This window comes from Bactrocera oleae, chromosome 4 (genome assembly GCF_042242935.1).
Source record: "Bactrocera oleae isolate idBacOlea1 chromosome 4, idBacOlea1, whole genome shotgun sequence".
NCBI lineage: Eukaryota > Metazoa > Arthropoda > Insecta > Diptera > Tephritidae > Bactrocera > Bactrocera oleae.
The window spans coordinates 69269480-69285583 of NC_091538.1; the positions used below are offsets into that span (position 1 = coordinate 69269480).

Genomic DNA, 16104 nt, shown 5'->3' on the forward strand with positions numbered 1-16104 from the left:
GCAGTGAATCGGTTTCAAATCTTAGTTTTGCTTATTGCTTCGTGAGTGACAAAAATAAACAGTTATAGCCCATAAAATTAAAATAAATCGTAATTTCCGATTGTACCCAAGACTTGCTCATCTCGATTAGAAGCTTTGTCGCTCGCATTGCTTTTGTGAAATTAATACTTTTTGCATGCCTGTGAAATTATTTTCAGTTATAAAATACTCGTATACCTTATTCTGTTCTAAGAGTTTAAAACTTCGATATATCGAATATCAAATTCTAAATTTCGTGCTTTTAATATGAAAAAAACCTCCACCGAAAGTCATCGTATTTTTGTGCAAGTTTATTGTGAACATATTCTGGCTGAGCGAAAGTGCTAAAAGTGGTTTGCACGATTTCAGAGTGGTGATTTGGCTTCGAAGACCAAGAATGTCCTGGATGGCAAAAAAGTATGAAGCTGAGGAACTGAAAGCATTTCTCGATGAAGATTGTTGTTGAACATTAGTACACTCGCTGCATGAACACTAAAAAAAAAGTCGTTTTTACATTGGATTGTGACTGCTGATCCTTCATTACGATAATCCTAAACGCCAAAAATCATATGTGAAACCTAGCCAACCAGCCAAATCAACGGCAAAGCCGAATGTTCATGGCGCCAAGGTAATAATCTTTATTTGGTGGTATCCGAACGGTATGCTGTATTATGAGCTTTTAAAACTAAGTAAAACTATTATTAGGGAACACTACTGTCCACAAATCATCAAATTCAAGCAAGCGATTGTCAAACTTTCAGTCATGACAACCTCAGTCTCATGCTGCAACCGGTGAAAAACTATTTGGAAAACAGTGACTTGGAAGTTTTGCTTTACCCGCCTTATAGCTCAGACCTTGACCCTTCTGACTAGCATTCGTTCTGGTCGATGCAAAACGCACTCACTGGATTAATAGGTTTCGCATGAGAACTAGTTATTAAAAATTGGCTTCATTCATTCAAGCCTGCGCAGTTCTTGTGGGGTGGAATCGACAAATTGCCAAAAGGAGGCGAAAATGTTATAGCTTCAGGCGGACAATACTCTGAATAATATAATTGTTCAAGCTTTAAGAAAGTAACAACACGAATATAGTTATAGACCCAAATATATACGAGCATATGAAATTTCCAAAAACGTGGCAATCCTACTCTAAATTATTAATTTATTTTTTATGCCGCTTTACCATGTTAGCTATTTTCTAAGCAATTATTTCATTTTATAAACTTTATTGAGTTGATATTTTTTAAATAGGTGGCAGCACTTCAAATATACTTTATGTTAACTGAAATTTTGATTTATAAATTTTCAACAGGCCTTTATAGATAATATCTGAAATATGTCTTCAGGAATATCGCCGATTCTTAACTTAGCGTATTTTTCTAGTGATTATAATATAACTTAACTAATTGTTATGTAAGAGTATAATAGAAAATTCTTCGTTTTAGAAATATTTTCGAGAAAAAAATTTAAAAATTTACGAAATTGAATATATTAATACATATCATCAAAATGTAGATAATGTAGTCACTTTCGAAATATAATGTATATGCGTCGAAATGTTTCCAAAACTGCCGCGCCCACCAACTGTGTGCGTTATTGATGTGCTCAATAAAAGAAGAAAATCTGAAACAAAAACATTAGATAAACGTTTTACTTTGAGTGCGTTCAAAGCATATTTACAAGTGCACACACACATATAAATATATATTACATACATGCACATACATACATGCATGCATGCATACAACAAGACCACTTGTTAACAACAACGGTCGCTCGTTGGTGTTAAGTCAGTTGATTGGACCAGATGGTGGCGACGCCGACGCGCCTCACTTATTAAAATCTTCAACAAAGCATAAGAAATTGCACGGTCACAGAATTTTGATTTTCATAAATTATGCACAATTTTTCTATATTTTTCGACAATTTCTAGTTCTGTTTATTTAATTCACGCTGTGAGCGTGTGAATTCACAGACCATACAAACCATTTATTCATTATCGGTCGCACTGATCATCATAACGGTGCATCTATCCTTTCATTGCTTCATTGAAACGCTTTATGGCCGTTGAAACGATGAGCAAATTTCCGAAGCAATTAATTAATTAAAAACGTTTTTTTACCATTTTTGTTGATAATTTTCAAATTAAAAATATTTTTTTATTATAAATGAAATGAAATAGTGCATACCAAAATACTTGCGAAAATAGTAAATAAATGCGCCCCTCAACGCGCCGCTGTGAATGCTTATCAGCGACAAGCGCACACGTGCTGGCGATTACAGTAACCGTCACTTGCTCACCCGAGCAATATGCAATGCGCTTTGCAGGCATAGCTGTTGCAGGTGAAACGCCTTTGGCGACTCAGTGCAATAACGGGGATTTGCTTTGCTTCACCCATTTGTGGTGTTAACGGTATTGTGTCGCCGGGTGCAACTTCCTCACAATTGCAGACGTAAATGCAGAAAAGGCAGAAGGAAAACGCGAAAAGTACTATTCTCGTCATATCGAATTGTTAACGCCGCGAACTCAACTAAATTCTGTTGCTCTCAATCGCAGCGCATCTCTGTTTTATATTGCACTTCAGAACTTTCGCCTCAATTCGTTGGCGATAACGCGAAATTCGCGCATGTGCTTCCCAGCGCAAAGCAAACATTACACCTACACATGGGGATGTGTGTACATATGTATATACATTAGGGTTCCTCTTAATTTGAAAAGAGTTGAAATTATTGCGCTCGCTGACAGCGGAAGTCTTTAAGTAGGTCATTTTTGATTGTGTTTTTTAGTGTTATCAAGATTATCTAATATCAGATGTTGAATTGCATAATTATAGGAACTCCATCCCTCATTTTTTATTAATTTTAGCTAGAATAAATTTGGGTTACCTACCCAAGTGGTTATATAAAATACGAGGGGATTTTACGAGGTACATATTGTACAATACATAAGTATATCATTTTGAATGTATAAATAGACATATAACTTTTTAAAGCCGAGCTAATTTATTTGCATTGCAGTTATATACACAAATACATACGTATATACATAAGTATAAACATTGAGGGAAATTCCGTTAAGTCTACATCCACCATTAAGTTCAGATAGGATTCAAATTCATTATCGCTACAAATTTATTATCGCTATTCAATTAGTTTACATAATACACTTAATTGGTAAACGAATAATTCTGTGTAGTGTTGAGATGTTTTTACTTCGTTTTCTTTCATACAGCTTCTGCAGCTAGCAACCGGTAACACTCTCAACCTTAAAGCGTGGACGCCTATAGAACAATGACCTGTTAGAACCACCAGAACTAGAGAAAAGCTAGCCTTACTGTGAACAAAAAGCTCATTTGATCGACAAAGGTCGATCTTTGGACAAAAAGATGTTGCGACAGCATAAGAACCGATGATAGCCGAGCGCTGGCCAAACTCCCGCGAAGCCCAGCTATCCAGTAGTAAAACACACAACACGAACCGTTCCCATTCTACTTGTCAGGCGCCAGAGTGGATAGTCACTTCTTAGAAGGAGGCTGCACTCCGAAGCAATTAATCTGCCGCTACCTTAATGGTAGCAACGTTAACTTGAAAAACGCTACAGTAGTCAGGAAGTTTGAAATTGAAGTTGATAGAGAGTTCCTGACAACCATCAACTTTCCGCCCAAGAAAGAGAAATCCTGATTCTTTAACTCAAATAACAATTTTCGCAGCCATACACCTTCCGACTATATCTATGGGCACTATATGAAGAGTGGCATTAATCCCAGAAGAGAACACTCGTACCTTTTTCGTAGTAATTTAGGCATACTTTTGACTAGTACAGATACGGACCAATCGCTTTCGTAGAAATCTCGGGTGCGTGGCTTTGGTTCTTTTGAGATTATGTGTCCGAATACTTCAATAACCCGTTTATAATGCACCACCATCATGAACTTAAGCCGTTAAAGTCCTATTCGAACGACCTACTTATATGACCACCACAAATAACGGATGATTTATCTATAATGTTGTGGGCAAGTCTTTTGTCCTCAATACGCTTTGTACTGAGCCCTCTGAATGGAGAATCATACGAAGAGACAGCGAGTTTATTCTATTTGGGGAGACTGTGGTAGCGATTTGTTTTGTCAGCCTCTATTGGATCTTTTCATAATATAGGTAGGAGTGTTTTTAACACTAAGCTAATACGACCGATCATTGTGGGAGGAGTTCCCAACAACTCTTAATTATAGATCAACAAGACTTTCAAAAAGCGGAAAAGCACCTCGAGCCTGTCACAAATTTGTTGAAGCGGCCCAGACCTGTTTCGTATGTTATGGCTATGTTATCTAAAGAAGTTTTTGTTTATTATGGTTGAGTAAAGTATTTCTTTTTGATACCGAATGCTCCACTGAGATATTTATCATTCTGGAGTCTTAACTTTAGAAAATTAATTTGCTTAGTTTGAAGGGAACATTGAAATTTGGTTTAGAGTTTAAACAATTTTGATAACTGTTGAGTGCTATTTACGAAATTATGTATTTTAGATAAATTCTGCAATCCAGTTGTATATTATTCGATAATTCTATCACGTAACTGGGAATGGTTTTTTTGAGTAGAGAATAAAATGCGTCTCACACTATCACCGATTAGAAAACCATGTAAGTTACAGTTATTTATGTAAGCCCAATATTCACTAAGTTTATCATTATAAATAGAAATTTAGTGTGTTACGAAACACAATTTTTTTAATGAAAAATGCTTTTCTGCGGTAAATTGGTAAAGTCCGTATTGCTTATAAGAGCACTGAAGACGATGGACGTTCAAAAGATAAGTGCTTCGATGAAACCAACGAAAGAATCTGCATAATGACTCTGAATAACCGTAAAATGAACCTATTGAATAAATATATTATATTGTGGTATAAGAAAACTCTACGCATAGCAGTGTTTAATATTTTTCATTTATAATAAATCAGAATTTATTTTGCCAAAAAATTGAGGATATTAAAAAACAAAAATTAAAAAAAAGGAAAGTGAAATGTCATTGCACTAAAAATCGATTATTTTTGTAATCCTTCCAAGTATTAAATTGTCTGAAGAATAAATTATACGTCTCCATATCGCCTATTACTACTAACGAGGAATAGGTGCATGTCTGTTATATGTTGAGAGTTTTGAGAAAACATTTTATTTACCTAAACAATGGATCACTAACAAGCTGCAGGACATTTAGAGAGGTAAAATATTGAAAACTTCTCAAGAAAAACATTTGTGATTTAAACTCAGTTAAATTTTTAAGCATACCAATTTGATACTTTATTTTTGGATTAGAGATATATATTTTTTGATTAAAATGATAAAATAAATGTAAGCAATTGGTATATAAAATATTTATTCACTTCATTGACGACAGATACAGGTTCCACTACGGCAGTAACCGCCCCGCGATCTACCGAGGAACACGCAATGACTGGAGCAAGCCGCCGGACTCTTGAGCACATCGCAAGTAAAACGCTTCTGCCGATGTAAAGTCACTAAATTTTCGAGATTTTCGGCTGTCAATTGTTCATTGAAACTAACGGTTTCTCTATCCCTATCGGCAGGTGCAGCCTTTGAGAGGCTGAGTAAGCACAAAGCGCAGATGAGTCCAGCAAAAAATACGATTTTCATTTTGTGCAGGTTGTTGTTGTGGGTAGTAAATGTTGCCTATTTGAATGGCTGATAGCTTTGCTTTAAGTTGTGCATGTTGCTGCGAAGACCGTTGTACACTGATGCTAAGCTTTCGTTCCCAATTCAGTTTTATACTCTGAACCGAAACTGAAAACACACGTACCCCTATTTATGTAAACAAATATTTCTTCCCAACTCTTAGGGGACTCACGACGCAACTTTTCATATTCCATCAACAAAAAGCATTTACGAGTGAGGTGAAATGAGTTTACTGCTATGTGAATCATGTTAATCGCATCAGCCAGTAATAAGCTGGGAAACATTTGTATTTGGGAAAATCCGTTACACTATTTATAACCATAAATATTTTTAAATAAAATGTTAAATTAATTTAGTTTCGCATACGGATCATTCCACGTGAAATCGACAAATAGTTGGACACGACCCCCCACCGATTCGAATGAATTTTAGTGGAAAATTTGGCTTATCATAAAACGAAGTTCTGCCAAAGGAAAAAATATTTCCTAAGAGCTATGCAAAATTGAAAATTTCACTGTTTTTCCGATTTTATGAGTTTTTTTATTTAATATTTCAGAAACTACTGTATATTAAATAAAGAACGCTTGTGCGTTTTCAAAGGACACTTAGAGGTGTGAGAAAATTTTTTTTTAAAAAAAATTTTGAAAATTTTGAAAATTAAAAAGTTTTGAATTTTTCAAAATCGTAAAAAGTAATAACAAAATTTTGTATTATACCTCTAACATATCTAAAGAAATTCTGAAATTTTCAGAGGGGCGTTATTTGATATGACTTTTTGAATTTTGGCAAAATAGTTTTTTTCTGTTTTTTCAACTTTTAATAATCTAAACTATTTTTCTTATGTTAATGGGATTTAAAAATAATAAAAATAAAAAATATTAACATAAGAAAAATATTTAAGACCTCAAATTTCAATAATCATGTGATAGAAATATGATATTGAACAAAAAAAGTTACATCGTAAAAAATTGGTTTTTAAAAAATGTTTTGTTGAGTTAAAGCAAAACTTTCGGTCAAGAATTATTAAAAGTGCGATGCAGTTCTTCAAGGAACTAGAACATAAGAAATTTATAGTTATTGTAGATGCCTTTGAGGGTATGCATTTATTAGTTTTTACTCTAAATAATATATACAATAAATATTAAGGCCGAATATGTTAAATGTGTGTCTTGACTTGACCTCAAAATGAAAATAATTCATTGGCAAATTTCGCGGCTACATTTTTCAAAGCAATTAAATAAATTTTCTTAATTTCAGATTCTTGTTTCCAGCTTTGTATAGTTGAAATTCATGTCTATGGTCAGCCAAGTTCATTAGGCATAATTCATGGAATTTTCCGTTGTAGAAAGATGGAATGTTATTAAGAACCATTAGATAGTATATTTAAAAGATCTTATCACATAAAAATTACTTAACACAAAGGACTCACTTAGGTCCCCGGATATGTATCATATTGATTGTCAGTAGTTGTGCAAATTATTCAACTAACTTCAGTCAAGTGACATTAAATGCACTTCAGATGTGGATCGATATAAAGGGCAGAAGATAAAGAGATCTTTCGACAGGTTAAGTTTCAACACTTTATCTTTAAACGAGTTTTTCTCCCAAATACATTTTCCAAATTTTTTTCAGTTATTACTCAAAGAAAAATTATCTGAATTATATAGCTGTGTATAGTTTTACATATGTACAATAACCTGCCAATTTTTTGACGTCATTTTATCAATATTTTTTTCGAATGTTATATGGATAATATCTCCTAGTAAAGAATTTTTTATATTAGATTTAGAAATGACTATTTCAATCTTGAAAAGCCGATAGGTATGCATTTGTCTAAAAAATGTTTTTAAACCTAAACTAATACGCCGCTGTTCTCGATTCAATTATCGAAAAACAATATAAATTCTACAGATTAGAATCCTTTAGAAAAGCAAAGCTAAATCCTTAAAGATACAGTTAAAAAAAATTTAAAAAAAGCAATGTGGAGAGTAAGGTTACAAATAATAACTACTGCTTATAATATAATATATATAGAAACAAAATATTGTGAAACTATAATAATTAAAATAAAATAACACTAAAGAAGGAGTTCGGCCAACGAAATTTACAATTCATCTTCAATTGCATTAAATAAATTCGACAATTACTTTCTTACATATTTTTGTTTATTTAATCATAACCCATTTAAGTTTAAATACAGATTCTTTTAATAAATGATTGAATAATTGAAATCTCAAAACATAAATAAAGAAGAGACGTACTGCATCCTTAATTACGACATTCGCAAACTCCACGTCCATTGCAGTGACCGCCACGATTGCCACGGAGTAAACAATGGGCCGCACACGCACTGTGCTTGATGCCGAATCCGCTCAGTAGATCGCAAGTGGCGCGCTTTTGACGAATCAATTCGGAAAGAGCTTGCTCCTCCAAGCCAGGCAATTGTGCCTCCTCTGGTTCTCCAACATTTGCTCCAGCAGGCGCTGCGTTGATCGTCTGGAAAAGGCAGTAAGCGCAGATGAGACCGGCGAAAAGTACGATTGTCTTCATGTTGATTATTCCGGAAGCTTTGTTGTTTTTATATAGTTTACTGAGGTGTGTATAATGTTGCACTGTTAAGTTCTGTTGCGTTCTGATATGCAATTCAGCTGTTCGTCTCTATTATATATGACTCGTCTTAGTTGTGCTGATTAGGCGGTGATCATGGGCATGTGTGGGTGGTTTTCCCAATAATAACAAATATCGGTTCAATATTGTATAGGGGACTCACTCAGGTGGTTTTGTTGTAAATCATTGAGCGTTATTGAATTGTGAAAACAATTGGGAAATTGCAAAAATTTCCATTAGTTTGACGTAAATATAAACGATCCTAAAATATAACATTAGCACGAGTCGCAAATAAACTGGAATATATGTGATCGGTCTTGGAATTGCTGACATACAAATTTTGGATTATTTTACCGTCACAACTTTTTGTAGAGATTATAATAGGATTGTTCACCTGAATATGGTTTTAGAAATTTATAGGAATATATATGTATATCAAGGTATTTGAATGACGGAATTCATTGATTCCCAGATTTACATATGTCTACGAGTCCATTCGTTTGTTCTTGCAAGCGATAATTTGCATATAAATTGATGAAACACGAGTCTCCTAGCATTATAAAGAGATCGAAAATACATTTTGGTGGAATAGAACCAATACCATGGTGGCAACCGTATTACAAACAAAAATTTTCAAAGAAACTAAAAGTGCCATAAAGCGATCATCATTCAAGCTTCGAAACTAGATCCTAGAACAACCATCACCATGGCAAAGTCGAGAGTGGAAAGAGTTAAATTTGGAAATAACCAAAATCAAGCGTTGCAAGATTACTGAAAATGCGTTCACCGATGAAAATGGGTTATATGTCCTAGTCTCGGTATAGTGAACATGAGGATTTCCGTCATTCCGCTTGACCTTATATATAGACCGATCAATATGTGTAATATCCAAATAGACTTCTCAATAAAGTTAGTTGATAATTGATTTGAAGAGGACAGCCCACTTTTACTCAATTTAATAACTTTCATTCCTCTGATATATAGTATATCGGTTGTTATGTGAGATACCTTAGTAACATTTTATGATAGTAGATTTTTTTCAACGGATCTTGATTTGGTATTAAAAATCGATCTAATTTTATTATATTTTCCTCAAGCTCTCACATATCGCACATATCATTTGAAAGTTAAAAGAACGTTTCATTCAGGACGTTCATAAATTTTATTTACAAAGTTATCATATACAGATACAAGTATATGTATGTATTTTTGGTAGTTAAATGGGTGAAGGGTGGTCATTCATTTACACAATTTGGATCAGTTCTCTAGAATTACAAGCAATACATTTCACGAATTTTGGCAGTAATCTAAGTAGAGAAGCTACATTATTTTAATTGCTTTTGTTAATTAAATAAATATACACTTAATCACATTTAGAATAGTTTTTATAAAAATGCGTTTGAATGGATTTTAACTGAATACAATTTAAAACAAGAAAAAAAGTTAACTTTAGTTGCACCGATGTTTTAATACTCTTCGCAAATAAAAAATTTCCATATAGGAATTTGCTTTTTATCGTCCAGTTTGTATGACAGTTATACTCGTATGTTATAGTGGTCCGAATCGGCGGTTTTGACAGCAGAGCTCAGTAATAGGGTCATACATAGACTTTACTCTAAGCCGAGTTCGCAATATTGCTTTTAAAATTACAGTCCGGATTCCGAGTTAAGCGTCCCGGCCGACCCGGGCTTAGGAATTAAAAAAAGATAGTGTATCTCTTACCTATTATATGTCGCGATTTTCAGTGAATTATAATATGGAAAAAATCGATGACTAAAAACAACCGACAAATATGGTCACTTAAATATAGACCCATATACACTTATAGACGTCTAACGAAACGAGTATCTTCATGTTTAATATTTGGAAAGCTTTTGTTGGTTTTAGAAAGTTTACTAAGTTTATTGCGCTCTGACATAAAAGTCAAGTGTTGGTCTCTATTATACAATACATACATATAGATATGCCTCCTTTTATTTGCGCTGAAAAGGCGGAGTTCATGTAGTTATCTCAATAATAACAAATATGTGTAAAACATTGTCGAGAGTACTGAATCAGGTAGTTTTGCAATAATTTATTCAGCTTTATTGATTTGACATCGCATTTAAGAAGTTCAAAATAATTTTTGGAATACTGAGAAAACTACGCTAGCACAACATTGAATTCGTTTTACCTTTTGTTGGCTTAACGTAGATATAAACGAACCTAAATTTTAATATAAGCACGTGTAGCACATAAATTTAACAATAGAATATATGTATATACGATTTGTTATTAATACACTATAACATGTTGCATAGTGTATAATAAATTGTTACGAGATATATGTAGAATCATGTATACATGTGAAATGATCAGAATGGCGGGATGTATTGGCACAGCACTGCTTTGGTGCTCTGGAACAGGCAGAAAGCGCAAAGGAGACCAGCGAAAAGCACGAGTGTTTTCATGTTGCAAGTTTAATTGCTTAAAATTGATTGAACCTTCGAAATCGATCTCGCTGCAAAAAGTTGCTACTGCTGTAGAATCTACAGATAGTTTGATGCTCATTTAAGTTGTTTAGCTCGGTTTTATATGCGGCTTGAGCCGCGTTTGGTGTCATATTGCTGATGGCGAACTATGTTTGGAATCTCCCGTCCAATGAAAGGGGACTCACAGAGTTGCTTTCTGTTGAATCTGCTGGAGTTCGATTGGATGTACGTATAGTATGCTTTCTAGGTGTATGTTATTGTTAAGGCGTGAATAATAATTATTCTTGGAAAGTCCACGGCTATATGTAAGTATGTATGTAAAAAGGTAACATTGAAATCTTGAAAATAATTGAATCGTTTTGATCTGATTATGTGTGAGCATGTCTGTAGTAAGACTTATTTGCTCGCACCTAAAGACATCGGCGGAAGAGTTGTGCCATTTTTTCATTGTTTGTGGAAAGTTTAAATTGGCATTATCAATATTCTGTGTGTGCATGAGGTACTCTTGCTAAGGGGATGCACTTTTGCGCACTTCGTGCTAGGTATGTACATAGGTAGATAAATTCACGACTCAGTTCTTCATTTACGCTTACCTTACTTGAAAACATTCATAATTCATTTATGCGTTTAATGACAATTTGTTTGTAAGTAAAATATATATATATATATATATATATAATATATATAGTGTGTGTTATAATACTTTTTATAGTCATAGCAGTTCATACTATTGTATCGTATAGTAAAAATTAACAGCTTCTTGAGGAGAAATCTGTGTGTAAAATCAGATCGATATCTCACTAACAAAGAGACTAGTTCGGGTATGGTATACACATCCTTTCATTTATCGGAACCGCCGATATCGGACCACTATAGCATATAGCTGCCATACAAATTGATCGATCAAAATCAAGTCATTGTATCGAAAACTTTGTGATTTGATGAGATATCTTTACGCAATTTGGCATAGACTAAAGTCAACGGTATATTCTCCGAACAATTGGTTCAGATTGGACTACTATAGTATGCCAACAGGGCCGTTGAGAGAAAATCGATACCCTGGGGGCATCTAGAAAGCGAGCAATCTGTTCCAACAATTGTTGGAGAAAATAAATCTGTAAAAAATGTTGCAAAGCATCGGGATGTCCTGAGAACTCCAGACCCAATAGGAATTGCGCTCATCTCACATCCTCTCTCTTCATTTACTGCCATACAAACCAACCGTTCAAAATCAAGTTCTCGTATAGAAACTTTTTTATTTGTAGAGAGTATTCTTCTAACGATGTTAACGCTTTTCCTTGCTTTAGATTTCATTGGACCTATACGCTCCTTGACTATTTTCAACAAATGTTTTATAGAATTTATGTATAGAGTTTTTTTTTTTTTGTATTTTTGGGGGAGGTGGGGGGTTGGTCTGGAGATGCCAATCCATAACTTCAACTCCATTGCTTAAAAAACAAGTTTTTGCTAAGCCGCAGATGTGTTCGGGATCGTTTCCTGCTGATATATTCTTTTTAAAAACATTACCGACTAAGCAAAAGGTAGAGTGACATTTTATGTAAAGTTATTTAGTCAATTCTAAATTCTCAGATCTAAAGCTACGTAGCCAGTATATATTGAAGGAGGGCACAACATAGAAGCGATAGAACTTAGAAGGCTAATACCATGAGTCTGTTGCTTTACTACCACTTTACATACAGCATGTTGCCCATTATTTTTACTACCGCCTGTTGATTTTTTTCTGTTTATTATAGAGGCATATGAGTATTTTAGTTTCGGCAAGCTCTCTCCAACACCACAAGGCCATAGTAGATATCGCAAAGCCCAATAACTTTTTGTCTAACCTCGCTTATCCCATATCTGTGGTGCCAGTATTGTTAGGCTTTGTATTTCCGAGGACAGATACACCTTTTCACCATTATATAGGAGGAGCATGTTTATTATAAGCTCGCCAATTTAATTTATAAATATTTATAAGTCCGTATCTATCTGTATTATGTAATATATTCAGCTGAAGAATAAGGAATTACTAAAGTTGAATTTTACCAAAAATGTTGGTTGTTTTGAACTGCCAAAATTAGATTTTTGATCAGTTTAAAATTTACCTAACACGCAGAAATTTAATAGTGATCAGCGGATTGGTCGCAAAATAACCACTCAACTAAATTTGAAAAATTTACTTTTGAGAAAAGCGTGTTTAAGATAAACTGATTTAGCTGATTAAACTGAACAGCAATACGTTAGAAGGATGTAACTCAAAAACTATTAGAGATATAGATTTAAAAATTTTTGTATTTTGCTTTTAAAGGTGAAAATTTTATTTTTTTAATTTCCCTCTACGTGTGCCCCTTAAACATCCTGTATTAACAACTCAGTTTGATTTCCAAGATAATTATACTTTAATCTTTTTGAAAGTTTATTGAATCAGAAATATACATTTTTGAACAAAAATATTCGATGATTGCTACAACATGTTAATTTATATAAGGTATGCGTTAGTTTAAATTATTTTTGCAAAAAATCCGTTAATTTCGGCAGACGCAGACACCGCTACCATTACAATAACCGCCACGATTGCCACGAATTACGCAATGGGCCGCACAAGCGCTGTGATTAACACCGGTTCCGCTCAACAGGTCACAAGTAGCGCGCTTTTGACGACTCAACTCCACCGCAGACTCTTCCTTCAGCACAGCCAATTGCGCGTCAACGGCCTCCAGAGCAGCTGCATCAGCGGGAGCTGCTTTGGTGCTGTGAAACAGGCAGAAAGCGCAGAGGAGACCAGCGAAAAGCACGACTGTCTTCATGTTGCAAGGATTTAGATTTCAGTTGAATTGGTTTTACTGCAAATAGTTACTGCTACTTCAGGCGCTAGAGATAATTTGATGTTTAATTCAGTTGTTCAACTCGGTTTTATACTGAATTTGAGCCCAGCTTGCTGTCATATTCGTGATATTGCGTCCATATAAGTTTGGGATCCCCAATTGATTGATAGGGAACTGACAGTCGTTTTTTGTGGCATCATGTAACATGTAAATTTACTGATAACTTACTTATTGTTTTTCCGGGGAATTACGTTCTATTTCAGAAGAAAAAGCTTATACCTTCAAGAAACTCTATCCTTCGTAAAAACACTCTTTAAATAGATATGAATGTATGTTTGTCCCCTTGAAAAATCAAAATAGCAGTAGAATATTTTTATTAATCAAAAGCACCTGTGAGAGTGTGTGTGTGTATCTAAACCTGGTCGTTTGCATTGAAAGCCAATGGCGGAAGTATTGTGTCACGTTTTCTTTGCCTGTGTTAAGTTCATAAATCTATATTATCAATGAGCGAATAATATTACAATTACAAAGAACGTACGCGAACACAACACACTCTTTTACCCCCGAAGAAGCATATAGCTGCAACTGAACAATCAAAACCAAGTTTTTGTAATGAAAACTTTTTTTTATTTAAAAAGATATCTTCACGAAATTTGGCATGGCTTACTATTCAAAGAAACGATACAATCTCCAAAAGATCGGACCATTATAGCATATAGCTGCTAATCAAACTGGCCGAAAAAATCAAGACAAATATATTTTTATACTTATCTATGCTAATATTTAAATTAATTATACATGGAAATAAACAATACAATTTTTTTACAAGCGGACAAGTTTATCGACTGGGCTTAATGCGCAGAGCACCCATATCCAAGTTCAATTCGTCAATAATATCATTCTGTGCCGCGCCTTTATTTGTCATATTCGCTATCATGGCCTGAATCTCTGGACAGCCGTAACAAGCATTGCGAATGGCCAATATGCTCCACTCTTTCAGAACTAGAAAGATAACAGTTACAATTAAAAACCTAATGTTATTAAAAATATTAATAAATTAGAATACTTACGTGGATTTCGTGCATCCATATTGGTACATTCCAGCAGAGTGGGCAACAATTGGGTGTCTATGCAGTAACCTTGATTAGCTGGATTTTTATAAAGCAAATTAGCAATGCAACGCATCAATAAGGTTTTCAGCTCAAATGACAATTCCGTTTCGAAATCACGCGATATGTTCGATGTGAGCGCTACTTCTTCCAATTTATTCATGGGTGTGAAAATATTTTGTGACTCTTTACCCACTTGCGCCAGGCAACGTAACAGGCTACTCACATTCAAAAACAGTGACTGTTCGCTCACATATTTATCTGCATAGAATTCACTTCCAGTCGCGCTGGCAATTACACGCAAGAGCGCATAAGCTTCCCGGGCGGGCATTGGATCAGTGGCAGGCACCTGGGCGCTATCCGGTTTGCAGATTAATATACGATCAGATTTCATATTGAACTCTTTGGTTATGTATTTCAACAGAAATTGATGTATATGCCCATTTGGACTGTCTTGACGAAGATAATGTACTAAATATTCTAGAAATGAAATGCGTTCCGCAGATGTTAAGTGTGCATAATAGCGTACAGTATTGTGTCCGCCATGTACAATGAAATGCTCAAACAGAAAATGCAGAAATTCATAGTTATCTTCGCTGCGTTCATCCACAATTGTTTGCCAAGTACGAACTGCAGCACATAACGCATGTTGCTCCATATTCGACACTGCAGCACATTTCAGCACATTGTAAACTATCATAAGCAGTATATTAGTATGACGTCCCAGTGGTGCTACCAATCCACACTCCACAATAGCAGCGCCATGACGTTTCCAAATGTTGCGTTGCGAGTTTGGATTTTGTACAATTGCATTCGCGAGTAACTGCAGCGCCATTAGTTGCAGATTTTGTGGTGGTCTAGGTGTAATTCTGCTATCGAATAGTAACTGATGCAACTGATCGTTGAATTGTTCATGTTCAGCAATTGTATTCTGATGCGCCGGATCTTCGGCACAAAGATTTCGCAGAGTTTTCAGTTGCTCGACATAATGAAGCGCATTTGTGTCATCCAGCGGTGGCGTCTGCATGAATATTTGGATTCTTTTAAGGCTCTCCAGCGGCTCAGTGCTGGAGAATTTGTACATTTTTATTAATTTTTTGTGGAAGAAAACCAAATACTTACTTTTTGCTGCAGTCCATGGTTTTGCCTACAATTTGTTTACGTTTTTATCAAATTTTGATAGCCCGCGATGTAGTGAACATGTGAGCTGCTACAGGGTGACCTGAATAATAATGATATAGGAATGCATGGCGGAGTCATCATATGATATACATACGTTCTTTATGAACGGTGTCTTATTTTGACGGCATGAAAATGACATCCGTAACATAAAAATATAAAATTGTGATTTGATTAATAATTATTTACCTCATTATATATATTTATT

The 16104-nt window shown here is 34.6% G+C and overlaps 3 protein-coding genes across 3 annotated transcripts; all 3 read right to left on the reverse strand.

Moving 5' to 3' along the window:
• Positions 1-7973: 7973 nt before the first annotated feature.
• Positions 7974-8255, reverse strand: LOC106620901 (phormicin). Its single transcript, XM_070108498.1, has one exon. The coding sequence runs from the start codon at positions 8253-8255 to the stop codon at positions 7974-7976; it is 282 nt and encodes a 93-aa protein (XP_069964599.1).
• A 5053-nt stretch (positions 8256-13308) lies between these two features.
• On the reverse strand, positions 13309-13590 carry LOC106620913 (phormicin). The gene has a single exon (XM_014239568.3). The coding sequence runs from the start codon at positions 13588-13590 to the stop codon at positions 13309-13311; it is 282 nt and encodes a 93-aa protein (XP_014095043.2).
• Positions 13591-14212: 622 nt separating this feature from the next.
• Positions 14213-15952, reverse strand: LOC106620912 (ataxin-10). The gene is made up of 3 exons (XM_014239567.3): positions 15840-15952; positions 14679-15784; positions 14213-14610 (listed from the first exon to the last, which is right to left on the reverse strand). The coding sequence occupies exons 1-3, from the start codon at positions 15854-15856 to the stop codon at positions 14447-14449; spliced, it is 1287 nt and encodes a 428-aa protein (XP_014095042.2). The 5' UTR covers positions 15857-15952; the 3' UTR covers positions 14213-14446.
• Between the last annotated feature and the right edge of the window lie 152 nt (positions 15953-16104).